The following is an 11,871-nucleotide window of genomic DNA, read 5'->3' as shown; positions in this document are numbered from 1 at the left end:
GAATATGCAAAAAAAAAAAAAAAAAAATGTAGGGAAAATAGAAAATGTGTCAGTGTGAGGTGACAAATGAAGCTAGAGATGCACAACCAACACCAAATTGTAGCTGAATCTGTCCTGATTCAGTAAGGTGTTATCAGATTTGATGTAGCTTCAAATGTTATGGAGCTAGATCCAGAAGAAAACCGCCATTACCGAAAAATCGTTTCTATACAATAACGTTTGAACTAATAAAGACATAAAAGTGATTCCAAGTTCTAGTGGTATGTTTTCATGGTCAAGGATGTCAAATATAAAGGAAAGAAAAGTGTATGTATCATAGTTTTGGTTGTAACACTGAATTGTTGAATAGATCACTGTGCCAAGGAGGGAATCTCTTTAGGGTCAGTGACCCTTATTGCCTTGTTTAGAGAAGTGTTTCATGAATGTTAAAAAAAATTCATATATTTGCAGTTTAGTTGAATAATAAATTGAATTTTGTCTCTTATTTGTTTTTGTCTATAAGCACATGCAATATCAATATCAGTGCTCAGATGACAGTAGCTTCTGGGAAAGGTGCAAGTTGCAATAAACTGTGATGCCAAGCGCTAAGGATACATGCTATCCAGTCACAGCAGATGAAACTTTTTTTTACTACTGAGCAAACATCATTATTAGACTTTTTTTTAGGTTCAATGATTCCACGGTGTGTAGATGTTATGGCGTCAGTGACCCCATGGCCTTGGCGGAGGTTTGCACTCTGAGTGCTTCTAGTTTATAAATGTAACTATTAAATTCTTTCTAACATTTTTCTAACATTTAAATTCTCTCTAAACATTTTGGTTGTTGAAATTATATTATTATTATTATTATTATTATAATTAGAAGTAGTAATAATAGTATGAAAAAAATGTCTTCAGAAGTGGACCTTTAATCTAGGGCTGTTGTGGGAAGCCCTAGATTAAAGGTTATCACTTATCCGCGTTCAGGTTACAGTGGCAGTAGACCAAGCAGCTCAGCTCAGGATCGCCTTATCGGGACGTCACTAGTCATAATTACTCATTCTCTTTGTTGAGTATAAATAAATAGTGGTTTTGGTCAAAAGAAATGCTAATGCTGCATTCTCAAAAATGCCTTACCCGATTCATCTTTCTTAGCTGGAGCTGTTTTAGCAGGTGTAGCCTTAGCTGTACTAGGCTTCTTTGCCACCTCCTCCTCTGAACTGGAATCATCCTCTGAAGAGTCCTCTGCAGGAGGTTTGGCTTTGGCTGGTACAGGTTTAGTTGGAACAATCTTAACAGGTTTCTTCACTTCATCCTCGTCTTCTGAACTTGATGACGATGACTCCTCAGCAGCTGCTGCCTTAGCTGGAACACGTTTGACAGCTGGGGTGATTTTGGCTGCAGGCTTTTTTACTTCCTCTTCATCTGAGCTTGAATCTAAAAAAAAAACAGGCAAGTAGAAAAAATATTCAAACATCTGCCTCAAGTTACACTTTGCAGAAAATAATAACTGGAACCTTGATGCTTGCCTGAAATGTCAGAGCTGGATTCCTGTTTTTTTGCAGCAGGTTTGGTCACAGTAGGTTTGGCAGGAAGGGACTTCACTGGGGCAGGTTTAACTATGAGGATTTCAATATTAGCCGAAGAAGAAAAAGGTTTATTGAGAAAAAGTTGATTTAAAATGAACACTTCTTACCAGCTGCTTTTTTCTCTTCTTCCTCACTGCTGCTGTCTGATGAGGTGCTCGTCTTGTTTTTCACTGCTGCCTTTGCAGCTGGTGCTTTCTGAAAAGTACCAGGTGGTGGAACTGCACTATATGTGCCTACAAACAGAGGGAGTTAATGAGCATCATACCACATTCCAGCCAGGACATGAGCAATATTTAACACAATCAGTATAAATCAGTTCTCTCAAAGTCTCCAAGCCTGGGAAAATTCAACCTTTTTCCCCTCTTCTGGTAGGATACACATCAGGAGTCATCAACCCTGCTCCAGGAGATCACTTGCCCTGCATGTTTCTCCCTGCTGCAGCCACAGCTGATTCGTTAAGACCACTTTTTCCTTTCTCTTGATTGGCTGAGCATACCTGACTTAGTTTATCAGCAGTGGGCTGCCCTCAGTGTAAGACTCAATGCTTCAACAAATTGCCCCTGACAGTGATGTACTTTTGTGTCTCAGTGGGGTGGATGGATTCTACATTTGCATTCTACATTTTATTGAATACTTCTTGACGTTCTTTTTTATTTTTAATGTAATACTGACCACCATTAGAGTACTCAACAACCACTGACCCAATGCAACGACTGGAGGTCGTTCGTACTAGGTTCCATCTGGAGAACTCTTTGGTACTGCTGTAATAAGTGTGTCAAAAGAATGGTTACTTAGGGAGACTTGGATGGTGTGTAGCACTTCCACTGTGAGGAAAATGTCAGCTACAACACTAAAGCTGTGTGCCAGGCATAATCAAACCCACAGGTACCTCAACTTGACATTTTAAGAAAGTATTTACAGCCTGCGGTTGCACATCAAATCTGACCAAATTGGGTAGCCCTGCATTGATCTGAAACAGTGTACAGTGTTTGAATGTTCCATTAGCAGAGCCAGAGTCCATCATGAAACAGGGCTTAATAACAACTCACTTTATACACACAGTGGAGTCGCAGACAGCTGGCCGTGATATTGTGCTTGGTGACAAAATTTAAACCAAACCAAAGGGGGTAGAGAGTCAACAAAGTGAGGCATGATATGAAATCGTGCCTTGTTTTTGCTGTACAGTGTCTGTCATTAACTTCCAGTCAACTGCTATTTCTTTTGCCTTCTACAGTAAGCAGTATTATAGTGACTGACTAGATTGATATAACAATTTGAAGAAAATTGCACTTTAACTGCTTTAGATTGATCTAGATTAAAAAAAATCCTTTGGTCACATCATTTTATTGTATTTACTAAACACTGAATACGATTTGTGAATGTCCCCTCAAAGCTTCAGAGAATAAACATTGTTATCTAAACATTTGACCAAAAAACAAAACACTGTGCCATTGAATTGGATATTGACTAAGTACCAACTATTAAATATGTGGTATTATGACATACCCAGACCAGACATGAAGCTGACAGCTGTTCAGTCGACTAACATACGTTTTCTACATGTAACACTGTATTCTCTGCAATTGCGTTTTATTTGGATGTCCCCGCCCCGACTGTATACGGCACTGTGCATAGACACCTGGTTTGGGTTTTTTGCTGGGAGGAGGCTCATCTTCAGAAGAGTCTTCACTACTAGATTCAGCAGGGGCAGCAATAGTCTTCACTTGGGCAGGTTTGACTGGAGCCTATCAGGACACAAGCAGAAAAACCAGAAGTTTTTTTTTTTTTTTTTTTTACTCTTGGATTACAGTATCTGAACTTTATATTCCATTTAAAACTTTCCACATCATTATAACAAGTTGGTCACAAACCAATCCTTCCCAATCAAGAAGAGTAGCTCAATTGCGTCTGAAGTACAATGTATCTGGAAAGTATTCACAGTGCTTCATGGAGTAATTTTTCCCTCAAAATTGTACTCACAAGCATAATGAAAAAATGAAAAAAGTATTTTTGAATTTTTTGCAAATTTATTAAAAATAAAAAATTAAGTGCCTTAACTGCCTTTACATGGATACTGCTCATTATCTATATTATAATACTGTAGTGAAACCAGAGCTAACAATAAGTTACTGGACTGAAACAATAATAATAATAAAAAATGACAATGGCAAATGGTTATAAAGAAAGTTTGATATCACCATTTAGCACTACAGTGACATGTGTCCAAATATGTTTATTGAGATTTAACAGTTTAGAGAAAATATTCTGTCAGCTACAAATGATTTAAACCTAATGTGCTCCATTGTGGATATGCCGGCTTTTGCAGACAAATCATGCAGCAAAAGTTTGGTCTGTTGAAACACAGATTTTTATTTATTTTTTTGTTCTTCGAAAGCAGCACATATTACAGCACAAGTGAAGCATTTTATGACCCACTAGCAATTTTTTTTTAATTTATATATATATATATATTTTTCTTTTTTTTTATATATTTTTATTTTTTAGAAATTTTTAAATAATTTTACACAAAAATACATTAACACAGAACATCTACAAGGTGTACAGTATTGTCCTTAAGTATGTTCCATATACAAAAATTACAGGTTACATTTTCAAACAAACTCGGGCCTTCGTAGCACAATATAAACCTTCCATTTAGCCCATATTTTTTCAAATTTATCTCCCTCAAGTCTGTTAGACATTGTAATTCTTTCCATTATAAAAATTGAATAGACCAGGTTGTGCCAATCATCAGTTGTTGGGGAATCAGGCTTTAGCCACTTTTTAGTGATAGATTTACATGCTGCTAAACTTAAAATTCCAAATAGGCATTTCTCGTTAGCACTGGTGTCCACAGAGTTCAAAAAGCCAAACAATAACTCATCCCAGTTTAAGTTTGATGGTAAATTTAACATTGTACTCAGTTCAGACTGAACATTAATCCAAAAATTTTGTATCAAGGGGCATGACCAAAACAAATGAAAGTGGTTTGCTGTTTGAGTCCCACAGTTCCTCCAGCAATCGGACTGACCTGAATAATGAGAACTTTGAGCAAGTGTAATAAAATATCCGCTAAGACATTTCCAGCCAAAACTTCTCCAGGAATTTGAATTTGTGATCTTCCAATGGAAAGCAGTATATTTTAACCAGCTTTCATTAGACATGACTGAATTGGACTCCATTTCCCATTTTTGTTTAATGTATTCTGTGTTTAAGTTTTTGATGTCCTGAAAATCCTTGATATCAATTTAAGGCCAGAATCACCTTGATATGCTTTGATAAATATCCTTAAAATTGGTATTTCAAATACATTGCTGTCTTTTGGTAAAAAGCCCGTAATATGGTGACGAATTTGTAAAAATCGAAAGAAATCTTTGTTCATCAATTCGAATTGTCTTTGTAATGATTGAAAGTCCCCCATAGTTTCTTTCAAGAAGTATGTACAAAATGAAGTTAGGCCCCGCCTTGCCCAGGCCTCATACGTCTTATCCATTGTATTTGGTGAAAAGTCTAAATGATTGGAAGCCCACTGTAATATTCTGACTTGTTCATAAAGATTATATTTTTTAATGAAATGCAACCATAATTTCAGTGGTAAGTTAATCCACTGATTATTTTGTTGAATTTGTTGTTTGACAAGTCTTATCTCCCAGTATGGCTTGAATTGGGCAATTCTCTGAAATTTTAGTTTCTATTTGCTTCCACATGGCTTCATAATCTGTGTTGCACCAACACACCAATGTTCTAAATTGGGCTGACATATAATAATCCTTGAAACATGGCAAGGCAAGGCCTCCCCTCCCTTTGACCAATTGAACGGTCTTCAATCTCAATCTTGGCCTTTTCCCCTGCCAAATAAACTTGGAGATTAATTTATCCCATTTATTGAACTTCTCATCACTAATTGGAATTGGGAGTGACTGAAATAAATACAACATCCTGGGTAAAATGTTCATTTTGACTGTGTCCACTCTTGATTCAAAATTGAATATTGGTAGCAGATCCCATCTCTTTTTATATCACTTTTAATCTTCTGACACAAAGGAGTTAGATTAATTTCATACAGTTTAGATAAATCTTTTGGAATGTTTACTCCAAGATATTCTATATGCTCCAAATTCCAATTTGTTTGAATCTTGGAAGTCAGTATTTGAGATGGTTTATAATTGAAACTCAGTATTTTAGAAATATTCAATTTATACCCAGATACTGAACTAAAAGTGTCTAAGTAGGAAAGAAGGCTAGGAAGAGATGTGTCAGGGTTTGTCAAATAAATCAACACATCTGCAAATAACGAAATCTTGTGTTCTTGGCCACACATGTTCACCCCAGTTATATTAGTGTTTTGGCTGATACCCTAACTCAAAGCTTCAGTAAAAATGGCAAAGCATAATGGGCTACTAGGGCAGCCCTGTCTATTTCCTCTCTGCAGATTAAATGATTTGAAAGGGCTCCATTTACTTTAATTCTTGCTTTTGGATATTTATATAGTGTTTGTATTATTTTTATAAATGATTGGTGAAATTGAAATTTTTCTAAGACTTTATATAAAAATTCCCAATTAACCCGATCGAATGCCTTTTCGGCATCAAGGCTCAACATCAACATTTTATCCTGCTTTCTAGCTACATGATCAATTATATGTAGTGTTCAGCGAATGTTATCTTGTGTCTGTCTCTTTTTAATAAAGCTGGTCTGATCTAAACTTATAATTTGAGGTAAGATATTTTCTAGTCTTTTGGCAATTATATGTGTAAATAGTTTATAATCTTGATTGAGCACGCTTATGGGCCGGTAGCTGGCACATTCAGTTCTATCTTTTCCCTCCTTTGGTATCAGTGAGATAGTTGCTTCATCCCAAGATGGAGGCATTAATCCAAATTTTAATACATAGTTAAATGTGGCTATCAATATAGGAACAATAAGGTCTTTCATCTCCTTACACCATTCGGAGGGAAACCCATCCGGGCCAGTCTGTTTTTTCGTTTTACATTCAGATATTGCTTTTTTAACTTCTATCTATGTTATATCAGAGACCAGAAGTTTGTTTTGATCCTCACTTACTTTTGGTAAATTTACTGTATCTAAGAATTCAGTCATAAGGTTGGTATCCACACTTGGTTGGGCGTATAATTGTCTGTAGAAAGGCAAGAATGCCTTTTGAATATCCTCTAGTCTTGATACTGTATTGTTTGTATATGGCTCCTTTATTTTATGAATGGTATTTTCCAGTTGTTGCTTTTTTAATCTGAAAGCCAGTAACTTTGCGGATTTTCCTCCTGCTTCATAATAACGTTGCCTCATAAAAGTCATTTTCTTCTTTAATGAGATTCTCTCAAGTGAAATAATTTCATTTTTAATTTTTCCAATTTCTGTTTAAACTTATTTTGTGGGCATTTTCTAAATTCTTTAATTGAGATTGGAGGGTCATTAGACGTTGATTCCTTTTCCTCTTTAAATTTGAGCTATAACCAATAATTTTACCCCTAATGACAGCTTTCAAAGCGTCCCATACAATTGTGGGTTTAACATCTTCATTACTGTTTTCAGCTAGGTAATTTTCTATGTCTTTTCTAATTTGTTCTCTCATAGGCTGTAAAATGCTAGTGTTCAACCTCCAGGAAGTTTCCCTTTTTTCCTCACTTGTTATTATATCCATATAAACTGGAGTGTGATCTGATATGTCCATAACTCCTATTTTACAATTGGTCACTCTATGAATGTCATTTTGAAATACTAAGTAATCCAATCTTGAATAGAGATTGTGAGGATGAGAGAAAAATGTGTAGTCTCTTTGTGTCGAGTTAAGCTCAATCAATCAATCAATTTTTTTATATAGAGCCAAATCACAACAAACAGTTGCCCCAAGGCGCTTTATATTGCAAGGCCATACAATAATTATGTAAAACCCCAACGGTCAAAACGACCCCCTGTGAGCAAGCACTTGGCTACAGTGGGAAGGAAAAACTCCCCCCTAACAGGAAGAAACCCCCAGCAGAACCAGGCCCAGGGAGGGGCAGTCCCCTGCTGGGACTGGTTGGGGCTGAGGGAGAGAACCAGGAAAAAGACATGCTGTGGAGGGGAGCAGAGATCGATCACTAATGATTAAATGCAGAGTGGTGCATACAGAGTGGTTCTCTCCAAACATCCAAGAGACCAAGTTCTTTCATTGTCACTTTGATGTTTTTAGTGATTTTACTTGTACCTTGTATCTGTGGTTTTGATGAATTCTTGGCAACAGTGTTGGAGGCAGCCTATGAAAATGAAATGACCACCCAGATCATAATCAACAGCTCTGGTGGACACTCCTGGAGTCAGAATACCACCTGCACATGCCCTCGACACATGTAACTTCTGTGGCATTATGCTGTGATAAAACTGCACATTTTAGTGAACTTTAATTGTGACCAGTCCAAGGCCCACCTGTTCAATAATCCTGAAGTTTGACCAATAGCTTGATATGAACACCTGCCATGGATTACCTTGAGAAAGGTGAAGTCCTCACAAACATGGCTATGAACAAACCAACACTGTGTTCTCATTGTATTTTCATTACAACATAACATGTTTTTCAAATAAAGGTGTAATTTCTGACAGTAATGGGTTTCAATGTGATAATTAAGAAATAAATAAAGACATGGCAATGACATTTAATGACTTTTAATACTCTGACCTTGGATGGTTCATCTTCAGAATCAGAAGACGAATCTTCACTGCTGCTGCTCTCCTGCTTTTTTGGAGCAGCAACTTTTGCAGGTTTGGCAGCTTTAGGTGCTGTAACCGCACCAGTCTTCAGTTCTGTTATGTAGAGTTAATCCAGGTATGTTAGATAATACATCTATATACATTTATTTACTGTCTTAATTTTATCCATAAACTCACTTGGTGCAGGTGCTTTAGCTGCCTGTTCTTCCTCAGAATCAGACTCTTCACTGCTGGAGCTGCTGTCCTTCTTCCTTGTGACAGCAGCAGTAGCTGGAGCAATGGCAGCAGCAGATGGTTTCACTGGAGCCTGTAAAGACCAAACCACTACAAATTAACAGTATCACACAATGCCTCACAACTACATCTTTGGAGCAAACATTTGGAACAAATCTATTATTTGAATGTTTCCTACCTTTACAGGAGCTTTCGCAGGTGCCACCTCATCCTCAGAATCACTAGAATCTTCACTGCTGCTGGCTGCAGCTTTACCAGCTGCTGTTTTAACAGGAAGTATCTTGGCTGCTGAAATAAGTTAGAGAAAAATTTGATGGAATACCAGGCAGGTTTTCACTACAGAATGTAATGCACATTAAACGCACTCAGTCACGTAACAAATGTATTGGCATTACCTGTAGGGGCTCCTTTACTTGGTTTTGTAGTTGTTTCATCTTCGCTGCTTGATTCTTCGCTGCTGGAGCTCTCTTTATTTGTTTTTGCTTTCTTGGCTGATGGACCATTGACATCTCCAGACTTACCAAGAGGGGCTTTTCGCTTTCTAGCTTCAGGAGATCTACAAATAATTGGCAAGACATTAATGGAACAATCCCACACATGTGAGAATTCACCTGTCATTTCTACAATAACCAAAACCAGTTTTAATGTCTGAATTCACAGAAATTATGCATTTCTCCAAAGCATTATCATGTAGCAACATTAACCGCAAACCAAGGCAAAGTCAGGTTTGTTTGTTTTTTAAACTCCCAAATCCAATCATTCTTTCTGGAAGACTGCTGCATGCTTCCATTGCTGGAATGAGGACCTAAGCCTAATGTCACCTGCAAATCATTTTAACAATTTATTTCTTGCAAACCTTGTAATTGATTGCATCTTAAATGGTTTAGGGCAGTGGTTCACAACCCAGTCTTCAAGTACCACCTGCTCCCTTGTTTGCACTCGGGTCGCGACAGCAAATCCAACGTGGATCTGCATGTTAAATTGGCACAGGTTTATGTCGGATGCCCTTCCTGACACAACTACACATTAGCTATATGGGTTTGAACCAGGAATTTTCTGCACTGAAATCAAGTGCACTAACCACTTGGCCACCCCCTCCTCTTTCAAGTACCACTTAACCAACAGATTTTCCATATCTCCCTCTTCATTCAGATGTGAAGCCAATGAAATACTAACAGACACCTGTATGAGCTAAACAGTTTGTGACAGAGCAGGGAGAGATGAAAAATCTGTTGGCTAGTAGTACATGAGGACCAAGTTTGAGAACCACTGGTTTCAGGTTAGAGTTTCCTTGTGAAGCACACAAGAAGTTTAGAAATTTGAACCATACTTCCACTTCCCATGTGGCGGTCTAAAGAGTCCCACCATCTGATCAGTCCACCTACACAATGTGCACATGCATCACTTCAGAGCAGAATGGTAAGTTGACATTCATGACAAAATGTTCTAAAGATTTTTCTGAAACACAGACTTTAGAAGCTTAATTCACAAATACTGAGTTCACTCGTACATGTCAAATATAGGCGTTGACGGTCAATTTCAGAGTTTTCATTCTGCAAATTGCAACATAATATACAACATACACCAATAAATATATCACTTTTCAGAAAATACTATTCTAGTCATATATTTGCTACATTATATACTTAACATTCCAATTGGAAGTGGCACATGCGTACATCACGCAAGTATGTATTCTGATGAAACGGAAGGACTATTCAGAATGCTGCCACGTACTGAGCTTACTCCCTACCAGATATTCGCTATCTGCGCATGTGTGAAAACGACTTTGTTCTGTACCGAGTTTACCCTTTCTATGTGTGGACCAAAATCAAGTTTAGGGGCAGGTTAGTTTTCTGCAGAAAGGGTAAACTCATTACAGAACAAACTCCCTGCTGTAGTTTTTGCGCCGCCGTTTCTCGTAATCAGCACGAATAAGCCAATACTTGGTACCAATGGAAAGATTGATGTTTTGTCTACAAATGACCACAAGCTCGACCAGATCCAGCCATCCTTGTGATCAGCAGAGGAATCAAAACATCCCGGTGTCTGCGGTGTGCGCGCCTTTTCTGACTCACTCATTCCTGGAAGTTTTAAAGTAACGATCTCTAAAACGTAGCAAAGTTGAGTTAGCCGGTCGGTGTTTTTGGTTCTAGAGTGGGAAAATACTTACTTACTTGGGTAGAAAATGTCAGTGTGTTATGTCTTGCTGTTTAATTGCTGCGAGCATTTATCTCCGACGTGAAAATTTGCTGGTTGCGGATCACTGAAGCAGCAGCCTCGTGTCAGTAGTTGTGAGCCATGTGTACTTTGGGGGTCATCTCAACATCACGAATGGACATGAATGTGGGGGCTTTTACTTTTTAATTCAGGAGAAATCTCACCTCCACACTTCATTTTTTGCTCATAAAAACGTATAACGACGCCTTTCGAAACTAAGTAAATTCTCATTTAATAAGTATAATTTCTATCATTTTGTGTCCAAAACACATTCTCGGGCACAGTGTATATCATTCTGCATTAGAAGGGCTCCAGCCAGATGCCAGGAATGCCCCCAAAGTGACACAGAGTGTCGTGATCCGGAACTGGCAAAAGTGATCCATTTCTGGCAAATGTTTGCACCACACATAATGTGGCTTCACACTTTAAGTAGAAGCGCTACTTTTTTAGCTAAATAACACCCAAATACCCAATACAACAATACACAATTAAAGGACATTCAGTTGCATTATGGCTCAGTATAGCGGGACTTTAAAAAAGGTGATCCGGAACTGGGCAACCGTCTGTACCATGTACCAAGAATGTCTGCATGCACTTTAACACGTGCTGAATGTAAGGGTTTACTTCTTTGGACTGCCCCCAGGTTTTTCAATTTCATTCTCTTTTTGGCAACACCACACACCTGAACAATCTATTTAGGCTTGATTAGATGAGCTGAAGGCTGCAAGATCAGCAGGTAATGATAATGTAACCTTTAGAACAACAATAACTTACTTCAACCAGAAGCTGTAGATGTCAACAAGACTATCTTCATTTTGATCCAGAGGATTCTGCAGACAAATATTTAAACCAGTTAGCAAACACTTCTATTAGCCATCTAAGAGCGTAAACATGGATTAGTTTAACTGAGCCCCCCACGTGCTATCAGCGTGAAGTTTAAAACAGCCTCAGCGCACGTGCACACACACACAACGCGTCAAAACTACTGCCAACAACGAGTCGCTTACCACTTTCGTCTGTTTAAGAAACTGCTGTGCTGCTTTGGTGAACTTATTTTCTAAAAGAAAGGAATAAACATATTTATAAAGATCGCTCTGTACCGACTGTTGCGCGGCCATCTTCCCGACGCGACGAAGACGAACAGG

General features: G+C 38.0%; 1 protein-coding gene and 1 long non-coding RNA gene across 6 annotated transcripts in view; one reads left to right on the top strand and one right to left on the bottom strand.

The window, feature by feature from the left end:
• LOC117523269 overlaps positions 1-3,837 on the top strand; it is a 23,832-nt gene extending 19,995 nt beyond the window's left edge. Inside the window, exons 2-3 of the long non-coding RNA XR_004564460.1 lie at positions 3,482-3,487; positions 3,823-3,837. This is a non-coding gene — a long non-coding RNA (uncharacterized LOC117523269). The remainder of the gene's footprint in view (positions 1-3,481; positions 3,488-3,822) is intronic.
• nolc1 (nucleolar and coiled-body phosphoprotein 1) overlaps positions 1-11,871 on the bottom strand; it is a 23,182-nt gene extending 11,311 nt beyond the window's left edge. Inside the window, exons 1-11 of one of the 5 annotated variants that reach the window (XM_034184735.1) lie at positions 11,734-11,871; positions 11,501-11,556; positions 8,902-9,062; positions 8,685-8,794; positions 8,450-8,579; positions 8,241-8,365; positions 3,207-3,312; positions 1,675-1,800; positions 1,508-1,597; positions 1,344-1,415; positions 1,116-1,259 (exon numbers count right to left, since the gene is read on the bottom strand). In XM_034184735.1, the coding sequence (XP_034040626.1) occupies positions 1,116-1,259; positions 1,344-1,415; positions 1,508-1,597; positions 1,675-1,800; positions 3,207-3,312; positions 8,241-8,365; positions 8,450-8,579; positions 8,685-8,794; positions 8,902-9,062; positions 11,501-11,556; positions 11,734-11,844 (1,231 nt within the window). In that variant the 5' untranslated portion in view covers positions 11,845-11,871. Of the gene's footprint in view, positions 1-1,115; positions 1,416-1,507; positions 1,598-1,674; positions 1,801-3,206; positions 3,313-8,240; positions 8,366-8,449; positions 8,580-8,684; positions 8,795-8,901; positions 9,063-11,500; positions 11,557-11,733 lie in introns of all 5 variants that reach the window. The other 4 variants (XM_034184734.1, XM_034184731.1, XM_034184733.1 and 1 more) reach the window with 4 other exon arrangements.

This window comes from Thalassophryne amazonica, chromosome 13 (assembly GCF_902500255.1).
Source record: "Thalassophryne amazonica chromosome 13, fThaAma1.1, whole genome shotgun sequence".
NCBI lineage: Eukaryota > Metazoa > Chordata > Actinopteri > Batrachoidiformes > Batrachoididae > Thalassophryne > Thalassophryne amazonica.
The sequence above is the reverse complement of the archived record's forward strand: the minus strand, read 5'-3'. Positions and strand labels throughout refer to the sequence as shown.